General features: G+C 33.3%; 1 protein-coding gene across 1 annotated transcript; it reads left to right on the forward strand.

Annotated features, from left to right (window-relative positions):
• The first annotated feature begins 4459 nt into the window (after positions 1-4459).
• On the forward strand, positions 4460-20470 carry LOC143065000 (transmembrane protease serine 3-like). Its single transcript, XM_076238251.1, has 7 exons — positions 4460-4609; positions 6832-6956; positions 8133-8236; positions 9283-9551; positions 16917-17065; positions 19626-19683; positions 20223-20470. The coding sequence occupies exons 1-7, from the start codon at positions 4564-4566 to the stop codon at positions 20348-20350; spliced, it is 879 nt and encodes a 292-aa protein (XP_076094366.1). The 5' UTR covers positions 4460-4563; the 3' UTR covers positions 20351-20470.
• The last annotated feature ends 4673 nt before the right edge of the window (positions 20471-25143 follow it).

The raw sequence follows: 25143 nt of genomic DNA on the forward strand, positions 1-25143 counted from the left end.
CAACAGTCATGAACATAATTTATTATGATAACAGCTTCAATCTTAATGAATTACTGTTTTAGTGTGGTATTTTCCTACTCTTTTAGCGAAAATGGTCTATCGAAAATATATAGGTGAACGGATTATCTGTATCAAGTGAATTGATTAGTTTACTAAATAAAGGGTATGTAAATAAACTTGATAAAAATGCATTTTTTTTTAATTTTTTGTTGTGTATTTATTTTAAAAGCTGGATTCTTTTGATGTTGGATGATCGACCGAGATATACAAATATTATCCAGGCAGCATGTAATAGTTTTGCGGGGGAGTCCTCAATTTGACATGATGTGTAAATACGTAGTTTTTTACTAACCCCATCATGCTTTGGTTTGCAGTTATGGTATATCTGTTTAATAGGTGAATATCTGTTTTATAGAGGACGATAAAGTGTTGTATACTAAAATTCGGCCTTTTTCCTACAATGTGACCTCGACAAAGGGACTTATCACTCGGGATTTGTACTTAACTGAGCCACATGACGGGTGCCACATGTGAAGCAGTATCCTCTTACTCTTCTAGCACACCTGAGATCACACTTTTTTGTAGAGTCTTTACTCTTATATGCGAAATTTTGTAGACTTGGTTGTCTTTTCGTTGTTTTTCGTTTTTTGCCATGGTGTCGTCAGTGTGTCCTCGACCAATGAGTTTAAACTCTATTTGTTATCTTTCGATTCTTTTTTGAAGTGGAAGTGATCGTTATCATATGCACTATATGCAAAGCGCAACATGAGTACTAGTAATAAAAGTAAAAGGAAAGGAAAACAGCATGTATATGGGTTCATCCAATCAGGAAAATAGATATGTACTAACAATTAAAACATTTCCTACAATGCAAACTGCAACGAACATTAGGACGTAAATACAACTTTACTTTCAGACACTCACTCTAAAATACAACTGTAAAAAGTATTACAATAAACTGATGAAAGTACAATATTCACTTTAAACAGTTGACTCCGATATTGTCAACTCTATACCCTTTATTCCATAATCAACAAATTATGTAAATTGAATATTTGTTCCAGTGGAGAAAAAATATCACAGGATATTTCTTCCGTTATGTTATTAAGGCTAAGTGTACGTAAATAAACTACACAATGGATTTTTTAAAAATTTTACATGTAGATTCTGCTTGTAAAAATAAATCGGAAAATAAAATAAAAAAAGGGGGTAACCGTTTTCGTTTTTGAGATACGAGCGTGTTCGACAATAGCATACTTAATATCTAGTTGAAGTTAACAGCATCATACACCAAAATTACAAAGGATATATAGGGAAAATCGTGAAATTCGGCAGGAATTGTTACATTTCCAAGATTTTCTATTATATTAGACAATCGATTTTTTTTTAAATTTATGAGACGATTCTAAAATGTCTGAGGAATCGATTGGTGCAAAGAAAGTCCTTAGCAACCGTGCTACTTTTCAAGCTATACCCTGTTAAAGTTGAATCTTGAGTGTAAAAAAAACAAAAAAACAGCGACAACGTTATTGACGTCGCCGCAACAGTTACGACGCTTCATATAAATATATACTTGTATGAAATATATACCGCTTTGTTGGAGTTCGTGTTGCTCGGTCTTTAGTTCTTTATGTTACGTTTTGTGTACTATTGTATTGTATTTGTCTATTATATTTGGGTGCGTGCGGAGATCGCCAAGCTAGAAAACGGTTGACATTTTCTTCATTATGAACTAGAACTATTTTCGACCTTGGTGCCTTATTTTTGTTAAAATCTAAACACTGCGACGTGTTTTCAAAATCTTTGTTCCCATAAAACTTCATTTCATCAAGGTCTCTTCTCAGAATATCAGCCATCTGTCTGGCACAGGATAACAAATCAATATTTAAGTAAATTTAAGTTGTGTGGTAATTCTAAGTACATTTGGGTAAATTAATCTTATCTTTGTGCCGCATAAGCATCTCTATAATTCAACACATTCCTGACCCACGACATTATATATTTTATTCATTGCATGCGCTTCTTTTTATCACAATCCAGACCGGTTAGTAACCGTTGTACTTTACACGTCTGAAGACGAATATTTGCGCGAAACATTTTTGTATGATTTTTATTTCTGGAAATCAATCTGAAATCTACAACAGTCCTTTCCCGAAAGTCGGACTGGACCTTTACTTTTATGTGCATTCGGGATTTACACCAATTGTAACCCGAATAATTCAGTCGTATTATTCAGCTAATGTACGAATGCTACATTTCTCGTGTGGGAGAATATCGGACATGGAAAGGGCTTGAATTATTCGAGTTACTCAAATTGAAACTCGGGAATATATTTCTAGCTGTTCGGAATTCGCGGAAACAAATGATTGTTTTTCGGCATTACGGTATTGAATCAATATGAGAGATACCAATTTTTTCTTTTAACAAATTCGAATACCAGTCAGTTTAAAGGACTTTAGTTTGAAATAGGGGCGGTAATCCATTCATTTTATCCAATAAATTTGGGGGGGGGGGGGGGGGGGGCAACATGGTCAACATTGATAGTCAAAAAGCCTTGAAATATTCGATAAAAAACGTTGAATGTAAATTATATGAACTCCAAAGTCTCATATTATAAGACTAATCTAGTAAACCACAGGCTTCTCAATTCTTGTATGATCATGAACTAGGTGAAAACCTAGAGATGACCGATTGCGAAATCCTCATGGATAATCATCGAGGTCGATAAACACCCCTTGCAGTAAACTTGGGTTAAATTTAAAAAAAAATCGAAATGTAATAGTCTGAACACATTTCACCTCTCATTCCATTAAATATTAAATTACAGTTACAAGTATTACAAAACTTCCCTGACCTCTTTTCTTTAACCATAATAGAGGGAGGAGGGACGGAGGGATCCAGATCCCGAAATCCCGGTGCTTAAAAACACGACATCCCGAGGTCCTGAATTTAAAAAAATTTAAATCCCGACTACCCGAAATTCGGAAATAGAATTCCCGGATCCCGAAAGGGTCAATCCCGAAATCCCGAGCTTAAAAACACCCGATCCCGGAGTTCCGGTAAAGGTCCTACCCCCCCCCCCTCCCCCCTCCGTAATTCTATATTCTATTCATTCATAATCTTGAATTGAGACTTCTCTAATTTTGAATGATGCACACAGGCACAATAAAAGAAAACAGATTTCGCTATATATCTCTTCGAAATTGGAATTTGTGAAAGAAGAAATGACATGTTATATTTTATCTTACATGTGTACTTTCAATTTCAATATGGTTCTAAATTTAGATTTAGTTTTCCCATAAATTGCGGACGGAATAGAAGACACCTGTGTTTCTGCACATGTAGAAAAAGTTGAAACTGGGAGTTGAATGATATAATTTTTACTTACTTTTAAGATAAGTGTTAGAGTGAGACAACTTTTAAGTTACTGAATAATTTTTGGGGCCTAATTTGTTTATTTTTCGTTTGTTTTCCGTCTTTGTTCTTCCGACCTGTAAGTGTTGCACTAGTGGTCAAATTATTCTCTTGGTATCGTCTGATTTCTAATATGAATATAAATCATGTCCTTAAATTTTCAATTGCGCAAAATACGAACATTTCAACGTCTTTTTAATTAAACAATTACATTCACACGTCTTTCATTAATTATTTGTAACCTATTATAAAACTTTACGTTGAGTAAAAGTACTGTGTTTTCCGTTCAAGACTACGGCTTTTTAAAACGATATTGTTGGGTCAATTCAGGTTTCATTTTAATTAATTTGATATCAATAGAAGAAAAATTGTTACATGTTTATTTGTTTATAATTTTGTTGTGAGGCGTTTTTTCTTTCTGTTGATATCATAAACACGAAATGCCTTCTCCTACGCGTCTATAAAAAAAACCCCAAAAAACAGTGTTTTTAAGTCAGGCTGCACACAGAACAACGTTCAGAATGCTGTGTTTCTAATTGGAGTTATTTAGATAATTTCTATGAGGTTTAAGACAGCATAGGAGTGCTTGTTGGATTTATTCTAGACCGCAGAAAGTAGTTTCTCTTTCGTGTGTCCTTTCTTGGAGTAAGGGAGATAACTTGCGTAACTAACGACGAACGTTTTTAATCCCGTTTTCCGCTAGAGGCGTGCAATTACGTACACTTCGCCTTAAGTAACTTCTAATTCATAACAATATCTTATATGCGCAATCTTTCATAGACAGAAATTTACGTCACAGCAATATCTTAACTGTGAATTATAATGTAGATGCATGTTTATATAGTTCAGTAAATTAAACACGTATACGTCTTATCAATATAAATCTGTTAGATGTCACGATTTTAGTCCAAGTTCCATCAGGAGGGATTACCATGATAGTTGTTTCCTACTGCATAAACTATTAAGATTGACAATAAATTCAAGCGCGTCGACTAAAATCTATATTACAGTATAGTACACCACATAAAATAAAAATATGCTTATATCGAGATTGAATTGATAACGTTTCACCCTTCTTGACCCCAAGGACATATTGATAACTAGCAGTACGCAAAAGGTTATACACTACATTATACACTTCTATACAAGATGTGGCACTGGCTCTATATTGTGTTAGCAATCAGTTTGTCTGAGGGTAAGTTAATTATGGAAGGCCGAAACCTCAATTTTCAAAGAATTTATTAAAGTCTACTTTTATCTTATTCTCTTTGAAAAATGAGAGTGAGTACTTATTTTCAAAGTATCATACGCCACTTTATCAAATTCCGTCGTACCATTTAGTTACAAATCAATATCGAAATTGACATCCTTTTATACGGCCTACATGTACAGAGCATAGAACATTTACCTACATGTTCATAAGATGATAATGTTCATCAATCATTCAAACATTGTCAAATGGTTCTGGTGGTACCGTTTTATTAGTTACATAGTGTGCTAGTGACATAATAGGTCACTCGCACACTGTGTAACGAAATTATCTTACCGACTATCTTCACGGGGTAAAATGCAGACTAGTGACCTATCAAAATGAGCAAGTCTTCAATACCGTTAGCATTAAGAAACTACTTCCGTTGAGCATGGCCTACAAAAACAGATTTAAATGTGTTTTATGTATTTATTTCTATATTAATCATCAATTTCTTCGTCTGTTGAAACCTTTACGATTTTTTCTCAGTTCCGTTTTGTTTTTTATAAAGGAGCTACTAGTAACTACTAACCGTGTATGAAATAAGCCCCGCCTCCCTTCTAACCTAATATGACATATACACGGTCTGCATGCAGATGCTTTTAACCAATCACATTCCTAGATATGTGTAGTAGATAGGATAAGGTCATTTATACATGCAGTAATGTACTATACCTACAAAGTATAGACAGATATCAGAAATAGGGGATGCGGTATGTACATGGTGTCAAATCATTTGCGCAAAAATCGACAAATCTATCTAGCTAAAAAGCTTGACAATCAACACATACTGACAAAAATCCAAACAGAGGATCCAGAAAAAGGTGTTCGAAAGAGAAATTAGTACTCTTGTAAGCGTGTCAGGTCAATATTGCAATTAAATAGGATCAATTACACATAATGACAAACAATTTGCAAATTAAAGAAAACTTTCGAGTATAAAGTCTTTTAAAATAGCGACCACAAGTGGTTGTTATGTTTTAGTATGGATTCGATGAGAACTACAAAAAAAATAAATGTCGAATCAAAATTGCGATATATAAGTTACATGAAAAAATTGGTTGATTATATAGGGGATCACTGAAGCATGAATGGAACGGGTTCCCCCTTTATGAAAAGTTCTATATACACAGATCATATACAATTTGAGATCTGAATCCTCATTATCGAAAACAATCATAGCGGCTATTGCACAATCATAGCAAAAAGCAAGAGCGACATTTAGAATTCACATTTTTTTTTATCAATAACACAGCATATATCAATGTAATTTTTCTCATTATTTATTGTGGGCGATATAGTATATTGATTAAGCCACCCTCTATATACCCTTAATTGCTTGCATCCTTTGTTGTTTTGCTTGGTTCTATGATGCTCACACACAAGATAATGTTAACTGATATTTATACATTACTGCATCATATATGAATGTGAGTTCCTAACTGCAGTCCTAACTATTTCGAATCATTTTACTGAATTTTTAATTCCTCGAAAAAAGCCGTTTCTGTGAAACTGCAGACCTATGAATGACTTGCATTCAAGGTTCAACAAACTTTCGATACCTATACTTTGGCACTGCACAAGGTATTGTTTTTCTCTGACTGTTAATGACGTCTTTACACTAAATCCATTGGAAGTTTTATTTGAACTGATTAATATATTTGTTTTAGATACATGGGTATTTAGTTGTTATTGGCTGCTATTACACCCATATCTGTACTTTTGTGTTTGTTTTAGGGGTTTTATGTGCTTAGTATCAATCTAATGAGTTTACCTCATTTCAACAGTTTTTCATAGTGTGTTATTATATCGTAATGCTACACAACTGTCCAAAGTACAACTATGAATTTTAGGTGGAGGATTTGGCGCCAGTAAACATGTTCAACCCCGCCACATTCTATATGTGCTGCCACAAAGTTTGGAACCTGTTATTCATATTTGTTTTCGTTCCTTGTTTTTACATAAATCAAGTTTTCTCATTTCAATAGTTTCACATTTGTTATTTCGGGCATTTTATAGATTACTATGCTGTTTATGTTTTCATTGCTGATGATCTTACCGTTAACTATAGTTGTTAACCTCTATGTCATTTAGTCCCTGGTGAAGAGTTGTTTTATTGGCAAACATCTTCATATTTTTACACTTTTATTACATTTCACTGGTTACAGGTATATTAGCACAAAATGGTACCTGTGGAGTACAAGTCATAAAACCACACCAACATAGTAGCACGTCACGTGTATCGCGCATTGTTGGAGGTAGAGAGTCTATACCACATAGCTGGCCTTGGATGGTATGTTTATTATTCCCATTTCCAGGAAACATAAGTAATTCAATCTATCCGATCGGTACTGATTGTCGAATCGTCCAAGATACTGCTGAATATTTTGCACATATATGTCATTAACAACACAAACCTTGCCAAACACCCGGATGCTTACTAAAATGTACTGACGAATAAACAGTTCCTGATCCATTCATTAAAGTCTTTCAAGATTTCGTACTTTATTTGGCCTTTTTAACTTTGTTTTGATTCGAGCGCCACGCGCAAGTACAAATATTAATTCTAATATCTATGATGAATTTATTTAATTAAAATATAGCGAGAACTGTAGCATTAAACAAAGGCGAGTGTGTACTATTATGCATTATTTACAACATGGCATTTTAGATTAGAACATCAACTACAGTTCTTATGACACGTGTCTCTGGGTCAATCTCCACCAACCTTTTAACTCTATGCTAAGTTTTAGAAGCTATATAATTCTGTTGCGAGCATCAACACAAACATGACTAAATGGTGGTACATCGTGGAATAAAGTTGACCCTTGGTGGATTTTTCTGGTATAATTAAGTTTTTATTTGTACAGCAGGAGAATCGTAATAAAGTCATCTTTATTCGAAGATGTACCACCAAACTGTCTCAATTATACCTATGACATTTCCGAAGCATATGATTTTAGGTTAAGCTTTGTTTGGATACTAACTATAGGTTTAAATAAGTCTGAAATCAATTTTAGAAAACACAAACTGCGTTTCTTGAATCAAATTTAAGTACTAGTACACTCGTAAAAAATATTTTTTGGAAACAAACAAAAAATTTAAAGAGTAAAAACTTAAAAGTACCAACAAACAAAAGCCTTTGCAATAAGAAGATTGCATTTGAAACGCTTGCAGTTGACGAACTGTTAAAGCATTTTCAAAATTCTGCCATGAAACGAATAAAAGTGAACAGGAAAAGATGCCATTGGGAAGCATATTCGCTCGAGCTTGGGATTAGTTCTAGCTCAAACACTCCAAACGAACAGAAATCAATCAAATTACATACAAATAGGTATATTGCAAAAAAAAAAAAAAGGCAGAATATTCTAAGGGATATTTAAAACTCAAAAATTCAAAGAAAAACTATCAGCGCAATGGCAACATAACCAAAAAAAAGATAATGAATGCAAAATGACTTTTATTGCAGGTACTGCTTAGATTTAGAACAGCTACAATAACCTGCGGAGGATCGCTCGTTAGAGGTGCAGATGGAAATATTGTAATCGTTACAGCAGCACATTGTGTCGATGGGTATCTATATTTTAACATTATCAGAATACACAACTTAAAAGGGATATAACATAACTAGCATGTCATAAAAGGTACAGAACGATCTATAGGCCTATCGTTCTGTAAATACGGAAGAATTATTTCAGTGAACGTGCAAAAATCGTGCACAAATCGTTTTATACATATGAAATTATTCGTGTCATGAACAATAAAAATGGTTTAACTCAAATTAATGTTGATTGTTTTTTTTATTTTTGAAAAGAAATTTTCAATTAATAAATGAAATATGAAAATACTTTAACATTACCCCTCTAAGTTTCTTGAGGTTCTTGTTGCTCAAGTTCAAAATAATTCATTATGTTTTGAAATGAAAACACTCAATATATAATTTAAAGGCTAGTATCGTCGTATTATAAAAGCGATTCTGATTTTAATAAATTATAAGAGTATGATTTTTTATATCATACCATACATGCCTTTATACACCCAAATAAAACAACTTGTAGTGTACCTGAATCAAGTCGGACTATACATGTATCTATATCATATGTTATTCGTTCTTGTTTGTCTTTGTTTGCATGTTGTTTATTTCCGGATGAGTTGGATGTTTGAGAGTGATGGTGTGTGTTGAAAAGTGTGATATTCGTGTACAAATATTATTATTAGTCTATTATCCCTTTAAGGCAATTTTAACCGCGCGAAGAGCAAACTAGTCGACAAATCACCATATGCAAAAGTACGTACTTGTAAATGCTTCTTGTTGTAAAAAATGTGGGTATGGCAGTTTTTTCATCAGCTAGTTTTTATTTCCAAATCAATATCATATATATGCATAATTTCCAACAGACAATACAACTAGATCTAAATTTATAGGTCACTTCATGAATCCTGCTTACCATCTGAGCCCACAAATATCTTCTTTGTATATAGATTTTCGAATTACAAACATCCTCACATTCTGACGAATTCTTATATTAGTTCAGTAAGATGTCATTGCTAAGGTAGATTAAAGATGTAATAATTGCTCATTACCGTTCTGTAATTATCAATGAAATATTTTTTCCCAGGGCAACAGATCCTGCAGACTGGAAAGCGGATGTTGGGGTTCACTCACGCGCTTCCATGGAGCCAAATCAAAAAGAATATGGTATTCAAGAAATAATTCCAAATCCTGGATTTAATTTTCAATTTCTGGACGATGACATTGCAATTTTGAAAACGGCCTGGCCTATTGAATTGAACGACTATGTACAACCAATCTGCTTGACGACTGAAAATTCTGAACTTAAGGTCGGACAAGAATGTGCTGTTATGGGATGGGGAGCTGATGTTCAAGGTAAACTTGTAACGATAAATGTATGTAGGTAATAATGAAGTGAATAACGGTAATAGATTTTCTTAATATTGCAAAGGTTCATCAGAAGGAATTGAAAACTATGGTCATGTCTTTGAAACTGCTGCAAACCTATTAACTTCTTACATTCTTATAAAATCCCTTTCTATATATAACGCCTCGTTTGTCTCGTTCTCGCCTTCAGTGCGAAGAGCCGAAGTTCGAATGACTTACGTATTGGTTTTAACCCCATTTCCGTTAAGCACGTGGTGCTTCGAGTATTTTGGAGTGAAGTAAAAGACTAGTTTGATTGGATATATATTACTGCTGTAATCTATTAGTTCTCAAGCGCATTCAATGCTTTGGTACAATCATGCGTCATACAATAATGTTCTTAAATTGTCTGTTGATTTAGAAATAATTAAGAAGTAAGGTTCCATATCCTTCAGGAATTAAACCTTCAGAATTGGCGATTAATTTAGGTCTGCTTTGGTCATACAGTTCGTCACGGGGTACTTATAACGATGATGAGTCTATGTACATCGTTGGCTTGCAAATACTTGGCGTTGATCAATTCGAATGGAGATTAATCCGGAAAAGATCTTTATATACATATAATTTACAAAGTGTTATGTTCATCTTTTACTGTGTCTATAATACTGATTTATACGTATTACCTTACTCAATATTAATGCCTGATGCAAATGTTCTCCATCCTACATGTTATTACATTTCAATAGCTTTTAATTATTACACTGATTTGATAACCAATAATATTTAATGCACTAATCACAGTAATGTAGATTACATTCGGTTATACGGCAAAAATTTGCTAGTAATAATGTTTGAAATATTTTTGAAGTGTGACATATCCATAATATACTTTACATTATTTTGAACACATAGGAATAAAGCGAATTTTATCAGATGATATATGTTTTGACCAATGTTTACAATAAGAAGAAAGAACAAAGTTATAGATCTGACTACAGTCTTATAAACATTCTTCGAAGTATTAAGGATTTTCTACCCAAAGAATAGATTACATAAGCCGTATTTGGCGAATCCATTTCGGTATTATTGGTCCTCTGTGATATTCAACTTTTTTTTTCTGCAAGCGTCATTGATAAGTCTCTGATAAACCTGGTATCTTTGACGAGTTTTTTTCTAATCTTTTTTTTAAGGATATAATGTTTAAACTACAGATTTTCATCAACTTTCGTGTTTGCCTTTCGAAAATACAATCTTTTAGTCATGATGTTTCAGGTCTTATTCTTCGAAATAATAATTGACCCTTAAGTAACTTCATACATGCTTAGACCGTGTTATTCACCAATGCATTCACCTCAGGTTTTCATCCTTGTTTACTCTCAATGACATGAGCTTGTATCGATGAACCTACAAAGGGTACTCTTCCTTACGGATGACTATTTAACTTTCAAATAGTTTATAGTGGCATAAGATGTTGTAGATAGTCAATGACAATAACACTGCAGTACGCAACATGATATTTTTCTCTAACCCGTTTTGAAATTCAACTTTCTGTGAAGCATCTGTTCTAAAGCGTGTGATCAGTTTCAATTGATTTGTAATTTTGATAATTCTGTTGGTAATATTACTGATATATAATGTTCATTTATAAAAAGTAAAATCACAAAAATACTGAACTCCAAGGAAAATTCAAAAAGGAAAGTCCCCAATCAAATGGCAAAATCAAAAGTTCAAACACATCAAACGAATGGATAACAACTGTCATATTCCTGACTTGGTACAGGCAATTTCTTATGTAGAAAATGGTGGATTGAACCTGGTTTTATAGCTAGCTAAATGTTTCGGCCAGAAATTACCTTTAAATTGTAGCCAACAAAAAACACAAATCAATAATAAAATTTAACAATATTTATTATACAAAAGTTTACAAGAAGTATTACACAAATATTACTGTCAACTTAACTGTCAAAATATGAGTCCAATCTTTTATCTTTATTTGTATCCGTATATCTTTCGGAATCCATTCTGAATATTACGTTCACTACTACGGTCACAATCCAGTATGATGTTGTTTGTAGAATAAAAGTGTCAATCCAAATGCTATGAATATTAATGTCTATCGATGTCTAAGTCTAAGAGTGTCTGTTTAACTTTAGTGTCTGTATATATATAGTTGTCACGGAAAATTCTAGAACACTCTATAATGGAACGTCCTAGAAAGTTACAATGGAAGTTTCTAGTAAAATGTAGAAGTTTATATAACGCATCTTTTATTAGGATCATTCTGGAATCATTATGTAAGTCAAATGGAAAGTTACAATCATTCTGTGATTGTTCCAGTGATTTCTTAACTGCACAGTTCTAAGATTATTCTGTAAACAACTATCAGGCCACACAACACAAATCAGGCCAACATAGATAAATACATGTACAATAATTACAATATCATAACATAAACCTCTCACTTGTATGACAGTCGCATCAAATTCCATTATATTGTCACCGATGCGTGAACAAAACAAACAGACACAATAGGTATTCATGTCAAAAATAGGGGTACAGCAGTCAACATTGTGTTATCATCTTTATCACTATAAAAACAACAAATATAACGAAGAAGCACAAAAAGGCATGCATCAAAATTAGCATCGTCATTTTGCTTATATTATACGATTTTATTTATCTATGTAAAATGCACCCATAAAGGATGGATGGTTTTAAGTACTGGTGTAAAATTGCGTGCTTGAAATTCGCACAGGTAGAGATAAAATATTTTGGCGTTCAAAGTATGACGGGATACATAAATACAGTCACGTAAAATAGATATAACAAAGAACAGACTTAACATTAAATTAAAATGATAATAATAAATAAAATAATAGTGTGGTTCAAAGTATGACATCAAATGTTTATCACAAAAAAATCAGACTTTACAGTAAATGTAATATTAAAAAAATAATTTTGTCATTCAAAGTATAACAAGATACATTGGTACAGATTCACATCATAAAACAATTTTGCCGTTCAAAGTATGATGGGATACATAAGCACAGAGTTAAGTCAAATGGATATCTCAAAAAACAGACTTAACAGTAAAAGTAATATTAATAAAGACAAATAAAAGAATAATATAATACGTTATTAAGATGATAAACTACGTCAGTACGCAAAATCTATACTTCAAGACCATCGTGTAATATTTGTGAAGTTGATACGGAATATTTATCAACAAGTTCTTGGTACCTTCCGATGAACTTTTTTTTTTAGAAAAAATCAAAATCGTCTCGTTTGTCATAGATTCTGGTACTGAGATGACTGTGTATGTCAAATTCGAGGTATAAGTCTAAAAAATAGGCGGAGGAAGCCGTGTCTGTTGTCTTTTTAATTTCTAGTTCTGGTGGATATATTAATGGAACCCAATCGGAAAAGTTCGGATTGTTAATGGAAAGAGCATCATCAATATATCTGAAAGTGAAATTAAATAACCTGGCTTCTTTGATCTTCTTGTTTTTGATAAGTGTCTGAAGGAACTCCGATTCATAATTCCGAAAATAATAAGAAGAGGTCAGCAAGGAGAGGCGCACAGTTCGTTCCCATAGGAATGCCGACAATTTGTTGAAAAAGTCTACCTCCAAATTCAACAAATATGTTGTCAATAAGAAACTCCAGCATACTGATAACTTTTCCCTCTGTGTAGCATGTTGTACCCTTTTGTTCACTATTAACAAAATATGCCTTATGGTATCCCAAAGTAATAAATTTATAGCGTTTGCTACCATTTTTGTGATGAAAACATTGTGGATTATTTCTTTTAGACGGTTTTTCAATTTCACACGGGGAATGGTGGTTGAAAGGTTGAAAAATCAAAAGTTTTGATAGAACTAATTTCAGAAAAAGACCGAGATTCAAAATTATCCAGGAGTTCTTTAGAGTTTTTAAGAATCCACATATGGTTAATACCACTACGCGAGTAAACAGTTTCACAGTATTTCTGAAGACCCTCTTTCACTGCGGACAGAATTTAAGTCAATCTAATGGACAATTCTTTAGTGGAACATGCAGATGAACCGGCAATGTACCGTTGTTTGTATGGAATTTTATGAAGTTTAGGTATCCAATACAAACCAGGTAAGTCCTCCGATTTGTTGTTCAATGCAATGTTCATTGAAGCCACGAAGGACTTATGATTCGCCAAAATCTCATCCTTGTCAAATGATATGTTTTTGTATGTGGGATTACCTGAGTGCTCATTTATTCATAATTCTTTTACGAGACACTCGTAGTAATACGATTTACATATAAAGACAATATTATTTGAAGCTTTGTCCGCAGGGACAACAACATATTTATCTTGAAGAGATGATAGACATTCAACCGCCTCTTTGTCTCTGAAAACGGACTTTCACACTTTCGATCATTCACACAGTTTTTCAACTTGTGAATGCGACGTTTTATCAGAGACTTGATCGTTTTGACCCATTCTGACAAAGTGTTCAGTTGAACTTCTTCTCGTTTAGCCCATGCTCTGGCGTAGTCCTCAATGGAATCCATAATTATTTTGAAGTTATGGTTCCAATTGATGTGTTGGGGTTCTCTAAACTTAGGACCATGAGAAATCACCTTTCGGAGATTTTCATGTTGAATTATGTTTAGATCCCCAGTAATAACATGGCCAGTGGGGCTGTAATTGTAAGGCAAGTGGGAACAGTCACATGTCAGAGGGTTATTTAGGTATTGTTCTAAATCAAGGTCCTGTAATGCTTGTTTATAGTTAAATATTGTTGGTGCAATGGTTTTAGTGTAACTGTAGGATACAATAGGAACAGACTGATTTTGAAAATAAATAGGAATTTTAAATGTTACCTCCTTTTCCTCATGTAAAGGTTCCGATCTTAATGGTTTAAAAACACGGAAAAGAGCTACATCACAGATTATACTGACAAGTCTGTATATTGGAGAAAATGTATTTATGCATCCTTTGTCAAGTGCATAATCTTTCAAACATTTTAGAAAATTAACAGGCTGTGAAAAAAGAATAGTTCTAATGTAATGTTACCCGAGCGGATGATGAAGATGAGAAAGAAGGTCATCAAAGCTTCCAGAGGGCGATCTTGATTTGGAAGACTTTTTTACATTAGGCCGATGGTAACGTTTTTGCCCATGATTACGTTGGTTTCGTAAGGTAGTATTAAATAAACTCATTACATTAACATCACTGCAGGCTGTACTTTACAGATTTCCTACTCCTTTCACATTATCATTGCAACCATATGGCATTGCAGTACCTAGTTCCCTTATCCAGAAATTTTCTCTATCTTTTCGGAAAGGAGTACTAAGTACAGGGCTATTTGTGTGGTGATAATTTTCTCGATGATGCGTACTTTCATAGATAAAGAAGGATCATGGTCCGGTTGATAAAAATGGTCATAAAGAACCCTGAATTGCGGATCTTTATTATCAGACCGGTGTTGATTCATCGTTTTACGTAAAGTTTGTCGAGTTTCACCAACATAAAGTAGTCCACACAAAGTACATTCAATACCGTACACGACATTGTCCGTGGAACAGTCCAGAGGCTCGACAGATTTAGTATAATACGTTTTTTCTGTTAAATTACTGGTAAAATCAGGAGTCGTGATTAACATATTACATGTCTTACATGTGCTCCTTTTTCCTTTTTTGTGTTTACAAGAAGAAATGATAGGTGTTGATTCACTTGTAGCAGGTGTTTTCACACAGTCGAAAATATTAACGCAACATGGCTTTAATATATGAAAAATATCTGAATTTTTAAAGTAGTAATTACTTTCTGGCTGAACGTACGTCAAATCAGGGGTATAATGATTTCATTCTTGTATTTAAGGATTTTATATCTTAGTTTCTTTTACCAAAATATCCCTTGAAATATTATTAGGTCTTTCCACCTTTCCGTTTAAAGACCTACTGATTTTGTACTGATTAATATTTTTTTTTCTTCCGCCTAATTTTTTTTCTTGCGTAGTATTGTTTCATAAGATGTCGCTTAGATATTTGGAATATAATATCATATAGTTTATACGATTTAAAAACTGACAAAGGCGTAACCAAATATTTTACGTTGTAAGAGTAATCTCCCCAAACACTGTTTTTCTTGTGACCACTACTCCTTCGCAACCATAAAAGATAACGACAGATTTATTTGTCCAAATTGCTCGTTACATCTTCAGGATTAGGATATTCATTTGGACTGAAGCTATACGAAGACTCCATATGAGAGTTTTTCATTTGATTTTAGTAATATGCATTTCTAACTAGTAAACCATAAGTGATAGAGACCTAGGGTCTATTGATTTGAGGTCCTTGTTCCAAAAAATGAAAATAAGGTCAAGGTCCAAGGTCAAGGTCATATTTTATATTTTGATTTTGGCTTATTTTCTCTTATTTTCAAAAACCTTAAAAGATATCGACAAATTAGTTTTACTAAATTGTTTAGTTGCGACATGTCGTAACACTAAAATTTTGATTGCAAGGTACGTTGACCGTAAATGGGAGTTTTCTCCCTTTTTATATTTATAATAATGCATAACTCTCAAGAATTTTCCTAGAGAATAGAAATTGCAATGGCGTAAAAATCGCTTGCTAGGTCCGTAAATATCAGTGAAATCCTACAATAAAATGTCCGCTCCTAGATTGAAGTACTAATCTATGATACAAACTGGTGCTGAACAATGTACATCATAAGAAAATAATCATTAAACGTGTTTTAAAGTTACACCGGATCAATTGATTCCAAAGCATGCACTGCTCGTGAACAGTGATCAAAATGTCAATTTCCTACAATGACAAAAGAAATACATTGTGTGTATTCCGTCTCCATACATGTTGTCTGTTCAACAACCCCACCTAAAAAGAAATTAAAATAAAAATAAAATAGTTTTTGTTATTATAAACCCGCGTCACGTGATGTCTCCTCAATCTGGCGCGAGAGTCGCGCGCGGGACCTGAAATAACATTAAAACTTTCCAGACTAAACATGAAATTTCCCCGGTAACACAATAATATAGACCCTTACAGAAACACACACACACACACACACACACACACACACACACACACACACACACACACACACACACACACACACACACACACACACACACACACACACACACACACACACACACACACACACACACACACACACACACACACACACACACACACACACACACACACATACACACACACACACACACACACACACACACACACACACACACACACACACACACACACACACACACACACATAAATCAACCATGTTTCAAAGGGGGAAAGACCGTTTACAATTGCTTTTTAAAAGCAATTGATTTATATTTGTTATTTTTTTCGTTTAAGGGGGATCACCAGTTGATAGGCTTCATGAAGTTTACAAGCCTATAATCGCTGACGTTGACTGTGGAAATGCATTAAGTGTATTTGGTTATAATAACAATTCGATGTTGTGTGCTGGAAATTTGGTGCAGGGTGGAGTTGATGCATGTAGTGTACGTATTTTTTTTTATATTTATTCTTCTTTAAATTAAGCGCAAGAAATAATAAGTATGGAATAAAGTGGTACGAGAAAAAAAGGAAAATTACATAATTCTGAAATTGGTTTTATGAAATTGCATAGCTGTCTGATTTATTGAATGAGGAAACCTAAATATAGGTGTCGTAGGGAAATTATTTAGGTTTTCCGAGAATATTGCTGTCTGATCCAGTACAGGTTATAATTTAGATCATGTCAAACCAAGGTTTTAACACCATGTTTAAAGGTAATATTCTAAATAACATATAATTGCCATTACCATAATAAGTTGCAGAAGTTACTGAAGTAAAGTGACAATCGAAAGTCGAAGAGTCACCAATAAAAGATTAAAAATCGGTAAATAAACCAGACTACCAACCACTACAAAGAACAAAAAAGAAATGAGCAACACAAACCCACAAAAAACTGGGATGATCTCCGGTGCTCCGACAGGGTAAGCAAGTCATGCTCCACAAATGACACCCGTCGGGTTACTCATGGTAAGTACATAATTTGTGCTAGGTCTCATTCAATGAGGATTGAATTGTGACTACGACAATCGTAATATAGCCTTGGTCATTTGTTACAAAAACAAAATACAACGGAATGGTGCATCAAGGCAGATAACTTTAAAGGAAATCACGTTATGAAACACAAGCTCTGGGATGTTGTATCAACTGGAAAATTTCTATACTCCATATACATGCACTGTTAAAAATTTGTACATAAAGAGGAAAAGTTTCTAATTTGAAATCATCTCTTTTGTGGTAAAGTTTAGTTTACTACTGACCCCTATTGACAAATAAAGTCAAGATATGTTTGTATGCACAGTGTTATAAACGACATTGAATCAGTAAAAGGGATACAAATATAGAATACAGTCTCGGTTGAATATAATAAACTCCCTTTGTATACCTGCATCAATTTGCCCTTCATGATGGGCTCTTAATGAAAGGACAATTAATTATAATTGATATGGTCATGATTATAAATCAACTGTTTACAATCTTTTGAGTTTTTCAAAAGTTTCTACGCCAGGAATAGATCACCCAATCTAGATTTGGCAAAATCTTTTGTAAATTTGGGTCCTCGATGCTCTTCAACTACGCACACTTAGTAAACCAATGCTTTCCTATTATTGGTTATCCATTTTTTGATGATGATGTTCCTTTGTCACCATCTTATTGTGTTTATATATATATCAACTTGTTCGATTCGCTCGTGTATGTAACAGCGTGTTTGATTTCAACGAGTGGTATCTTTGTGTTGCTGGAGGATTTTTACACCAGGGTTTTCGATTTCACAGACTGGTCGAGACGTTTGTTGGATTTTATCATCGGTACAAGGACATTATTCGTAAATATAAATCAACCTGCAAACATCTTATACGTTTAGGGATTTCACATACAGTGTTTTATGGTAGTGTTCTTTGCAGGTCAAAAACATGTCGACATTCACCTCAAAAGCTAACCAAACCTTTAAACACTTATTCGGAAAGGATATGTTTACGATACTGTTGCCAGGTTATTTAGGATTGCATATTTTGGTATCAATAAAGGCAACAGTAGCATACCGCTGTTCAAAATTCACAAATCGATAGAGAAAAAACAAATCCGGGTTACAAACTAAAACTGAGGGAAACGTATCAAATATAAGAGTACTACGACACTACAGAGACACAACACCGAAACGTAAAACATACAGAAACGAACTGTTATGTAACAATGGCACTTTTCCTGACTTGATACAGGGCATTTTATGAAAAAAATACTGGGTTGAACCTTGTTTTGTGGCATGCCAAACCTCCCGCTTTAATGGCAGTAGAAAAATTATAACATTAAAATGACAACATTACACGACAGGGTTACAATAAATAAACAGATAAATGGGAGAAAATATAGGACAGAGAAACAAACGAATAATGGCCCATCAAAAGGTAACAGGTTAAAAAATATTTTTATACGCCAGACGCGCTTTACGTCCACACACAACTATGCTCATATGTAAAAAGTTTGATTCACGCATAGGGTTTTTCGATCGGAGATAAACATATTTGTTCAAAGGCCAGTTGTTGGTATGATACGGGTTATTTTCTTCTCATGAATTTACAGCATGAAAACTAGTAGAATTTCAATCGATTTATGAATTTCGAACAGCGGAATACTACTGTTTGCTCTATTTATGATGGTATGATACTCAACCCCTAACAGGAGGGATTGTACAAGATTTTCATATGACGAAGACATGTTTTTTCAATCAGTTTTATGAAGGTTTGGAGCTGGAATGTCAGTAACTGCTAGTAGTCCTTTGTTAATTTATGTATGTATCATTGTCATTTTGCTTAATTTCTTTTGTTACCTATTATGACATCGGACTCGGGTGTGGGATATTCTTGCTGCATTGAAGACCCGTTGGTGGCCTTCGGCTGTTGTCTGCTCTTTGGTCGGATTGTTGTCACTCTGATAATGCCTGATTTCTATTCTCATTTTTTTTAAATAATAGATTACTAGATATTCACGTTTTTGCTTCTTTTTCAGTTTGACTCTGGTGTACCATTTGCATGTAAAAATACCAATGGACAATGGGAATTAGTTGGTCTGTACTAAGCAAAATCTTTTAGCAGATTTAAATGAACATACATTGTAGTTAATTATATAAGTTCACACGTTTCTTATAAGGGTTATATAAGACATGATAATTCTAAATTATAAGGGCAGTTCTTTCACGACGTTTAACGATAGAAGAGAGAAAAACATGTTTATAACGAGCCATAATAATCGCATACATTTTATTTATAAACACAGTAATTTTTAATTATTTGTCCCTTTTTATCAGTTAAATTAATAATTTCATAATCATGTAATAACATTCATTTAGTAGAAGTATAAACAAACATTAAAACAAAAACGTCGCACTTTCGGTATACTGTATTCCGATTGGATGAGTATGAATCAGACATTATCCTTAAAATGGACAAATAAAGACGTAGTATGAATCAGACGTTATCCTAACAATGGACAAATGAAGACGTAGTATGAATCAGGCGTTATCCTTATAATGACAAATTAAGACGTATTCGAAGTAATTTTAAAGGGAAATCATACGTTATCCTTACAATATCCTTCTAATTTCAGGTATTAGTAGTTGGGGATTTGGATGTGCACAACCAGGATACCCAGGTGTATACACTGAGGTTTACACGTTCCTGCAATGGATTCATGATAATACACATACTTCAGTTGGAGGACCAGTCGTCGGATAACTCAAAAATGAATAGAAAATTGAAAAAAAAAACATTTCTTGATTCTACATAATCGAAGATTTTATGTTTTTTTTTTAAACTTGAGAAGAAGTTAAATTCATTAAAGTTAGATATACGGAATTCGGATTTTGTATGCATCTATATATCGCTGAACTGCAAATGAACATAGAGAAAAAATAATAATAAATGTAGCATGTATTCTACATAAAAAGAGATGCAATCAACAAAAAAGTTCTTAAGATATATCTATGATTGAATAGATGTTATAGACAACGTAAATTTTCCACTTAAAATTACGATGGCCAAGTAAACCGTTCACATTTGATATTGCTGAACATTTCTGGTCAGATGATATGCAACACAAAGGTTACTATCTGTGAGATACGACTAAACATCAGACAGAACACTAACTTCTTAATCGACAAAATACAGTGGATTCATTATTATTCGTTGGATACCAATTTTCCTGGGTTTCGTTGGTACCGGTGAACCACAAATTTAAATGATCAACGGAATACAATTTATATAAAGTTGTAGCCAGACTTTGGCAGAGTCACGAAATAAAATATCTACGTAAAAGCAAAGTTTCTGCAATCCACGAAAAGTGGTACACACGAAAATGAATGAATCCACAGGATATCAATAGGCATAAATAACTGTAAACAAACATCCTGACTAAACACGAGGGGTTCATTACCTCTCTAATACACTCCCTATTATTTCGAACAGTCGAATCAAGAAGAAGTTACAATCACTAAATAAAATCTAGTCAAAATTCTACGCGTATTGAATATAAACAGATAGTCGAGCAGTCCACTTTGCACTCATTTTGTTAAGTTGTCCAAACGATGTGGAGGAGACATTGTTAGCTTCGTTTCTCTTTATCTTTATTCTCCTCTTAACTGTTACAATGTTTTTCTGTCTCTTCAGCATTTTTCAGAAATCGTTTGTCGGATGTCCTCATGACTATAGAATTTTCTATCTTGACTTTCATTTATAAAATTGACAAAACTAGGCTAAACTTTACGACAAAATAGATTACTTGAATTTACACACAGTAAACATTTCTTTCCTTTTCTGTGAATCAATGTACTTGCATATAAAGTAAATGCTTTCAAACTAAAATAGAAACTAAAAGTTCAAAGTTTTGGTTTCTGGAAGTTTGCTAATAACAATGATAACAAGAAAAAACATCTAGCAGACACTGTATTATTTCTCGAAATGCATATCAGGTGCAGTTATATCGCAACCGTTGATGTTATTGCACATAACAACTATATAATTGTAAAACTTTGACATCAAACAATTGTATTTAGCAATGAGAAGCCTAATCTGATTATGACGTTTGAGCATCAAGACCACATCCGGTTATTGGTACGGGTTGTTGTTTCTCGTTTATGTTCTCTGTGTTGTGCTTTGTAATCTTTTACAAAAGTCTTCTGAAACCAAAACAAAAGTATACAGTTGCATAATTTCATGTATCAATTGTCAGTTGAGCGACACAGGCTCCTCTAGTTAGGATTTACTTCCACCTGGAAAGCTCATATTGAAAACAAAAACTGAAAACTAAATAAACACACTAAAAGCTATTTGATAAAAAAGAACCTCAAAGAAAAACGGAATACATCAAAGAGCAGCTCTGCCCTTGTTTTTTTTAAATATCTATTTTGCGAATAAGAATTTGTTCATCGTGATTTGATTGAAATTGCAACTTAGAATATTTGACGACTGAGATACACAAAGGTGACAGTAATACACCACTGTTAAAAAGTCATTACTCGATTCAGAGAAAGCAAATCCGGGTCACAAACCAAATTCGAGGGAAACACATTAACTACAAGAGGAAAACAACTGAACAACAGAAACACTGAACTACAACTAGTACAGACGTTAGCATTTTAAAGGGTTATGTCATAACCAAATATTGGATAGGTACATACAGCATTTCCATGCTACATATCCATCTTCTAGTTCTGTTATATGAGAGGAAACACAAAGTCAATGACATTATTATCGGTAAATACTCAAATTTCTTTTGTGATAATACCAATCCATTTGTTTCTATGCTATATATTCATTTAGTCAGATCATATTTATATTAAAAAGTAAGATGTTGTATGATCTTTTTTTTTTTAAGTGAATGTTTAAATACTGGTCCTTTTTATTGATTGCTTATTCATATAATTATTAAAATTACATCATGCATAATAAAGAAGACATTGACAATTTATACGCAGACGAATTAACCATATATAGATAAAAGGGTAGAAAGTGTCTTATTTTGTTACCACGTTCTTTTAATCTTATAATGAGTATTGTCAATATATATATATAGCGCTATAAATGAACGCAGTAAGATGACATCCCCTTTCCGTATAAAAAAAGTTAAATCACAAAGTACCGAACTCAGATGAAGATTTAAACAGAAAGTCCCTAATCAAACAGCAAAACATATCAAATGAATGAATAACAACTGTAATTTTCCCGACTTGGAACAGGCATTTGCATTTTCTTTTGTACAAATATGGTGGATTAAACCTGGTTGAATGAGTCTAGTATTAAAGTGAAAGGTCCCTATTTGTTCATACTTTATAGATTTAATTTTGAAAACCTTTTTAATAATTTGGATTTTAATGGCTAGTTTTCAACATTTAATCCTAAAAAAAAAACTTCTCATTTAAAATATATGATTAACACGGTTGTATAAAACTACTTTTAAAGCCCATTTTACAGTTGCCGTCATCTTTGTGCACGCCATCTAAGGCTTTTCTACCTCAGGAATAGATAACCTTAGCTGTATTTGGCAAAATTTCAGGAACTTTGGTCCTCGATGCTCTTCAACGTCGTACTTTATTTGACCTTTTTAAGATTTTTTTATTCGAGCGTCACTGATGAGTCTTTGTAGACAAAACGCGCGTCTTGCATATATACGAAATTTCGATCCTGGTATCTATGATGAGTTTGTTTACTACCATGGACTCTTGGTTCAAAAGCAGAAAGGCAGCAAAACTCTATCAATTAAATCATGATAGGAAAGAAAAATACTCGAACATTCGAATATCTTATCAATTGGTAAAAATATACTCCGTATGCAGGCGTTGCAGGAAAGTAACTACATAAAATTGGAAACTGCACAATGTGGAAGCTTAAATCATCTTTTTAGAATGGGGCAACTTTAATGTAACTGTTGTATCCATTTTTTAAAATTAGATGGGATAGATAGTAAGAAAACACTATCTTTATATCGGAAGTTTAAGAATACAGCTAACTTCTTTTCTTTCTTTCAAAGAAGTTCTTGTATGTAGACTGTCTCATATGAATAAAGTAAGAAGTATGAATAAAGAGAAACTCAATACGTTACCATGTGAATCCCGATTGTTTGTTGAAAATTACGTCATTCAAAAGTTGTCAATCAAGAAATCAAGACACTGTTATTATCGTTTACAATAGAACAGACCTTAGGTTATCCAGAATTTCTTTCTTGGTAAGTGTTGTTAGAGAACATGTTTCTTGACTATACATAATTCATTCATCAAGCAGTTTATATAATTTGATTAACACATAAATGTTTTTTGGGGCTTCATCTGCGGAATTTTTGTCATAGGTGTTTTGTAACCTTTGGGCTTTGAATGTTGTATTATGGGTATTCATAAACCCGTTCAGTGTTTAATTCTGAGGTTCAGATCCTTTATTCATTCGGAAAGAGTATAAACGTTTTCGTTTTCACGAATTGCTCGATCTATACGATGTGGCTATATCTAAACCACGTGCAGATTTTGTTTTATTCACCTTCTACGTTGTCTTGTCTGCTCAGTACCGAACGTGGCCCATTCCCGAATATGAATGTTTTACCGAATTTGAAATCGCGTTTATATATAAATATACAACGTGTCTCGGTATTTATACATACAACATTCATGTACTTAGTTTCTTTTTTAATATTTCTTTTGAAAGCCCAGTTGGATATTGTGTTATGTCTTATCGTTTGTGGTAAGAATTATGTATTTGCGATACATTTCACATAAGTCTTATTTCTCAGAATAGTCGAGTTACTCGTGTACAGTCTCTTTATGTTTTTTTTCAATAATTTTACTGTTTGGTCTTACCTGATCTTTTATACAGTTATTCTATTTGCAACTATATTCACAGGATGTTTTTGTTAATCTACAGTTTTGATTTACAAGAAAAACCGACATGGTTAAATAGGAAATACAAATAATCTAACCATTTCAAAAACAATTCCATTAAAATATCCTTGTCATAATTAAAATATACATAAAATATCATTACAAACAAAATTCCAGTTTATTGCTCTTGTACGTGTCTAAAATAAAACAACATTTCACAAAATTCCCCTGTGATAATATGAACGTCACAAAAAATACGTCACCTTGTGTGGCTATGATCAATTCATGTGACGAGCGGATAATACTTCGTTTGTGGTGTTCTGGTATACTGTTGTAAATTCATTGAAGGTGTCTGTTATTTTTAAGTAATAGTTGGTACAAGCTATATGTTATTGTAGTTTTAACATTGGTTAAGCATAATATTGGTGATTTTTTTTGCCCGAGCGATAGTGAGGGCTAAAATAACACGAATATAATGCCTACCCATGTTAAAACAACAATAAAGTATAGCTTGCATCAATTATTTCGATTCTGATTAGGAAAATTAAGGTAATTTCTACGTCCGATGTTTATAAGTGTAGAGCGTTTTTGTAGGCTCTTCCATAAACCTCCCTTTTTGTTAGTAAGAAACCAAACGACTGGCAATGTGATTTTTCAGAGGGAGGA

This window comes from Mytilus galloprovincialis, chromosome 2 (assembly GCF_965363235.1).
Source record: "Mytilus galloprovincialis chromosome 2, xbMytGall1.hap1.1, whole genome shotgun sequence".
In the NCBI taxonomy this organism is placed as follows: Eukaryota; Metazoa; Mollusca; class Bivalvia; order Mytilida; family Mytilidae; genus Mytilus; species Mytilus galloprovincialis.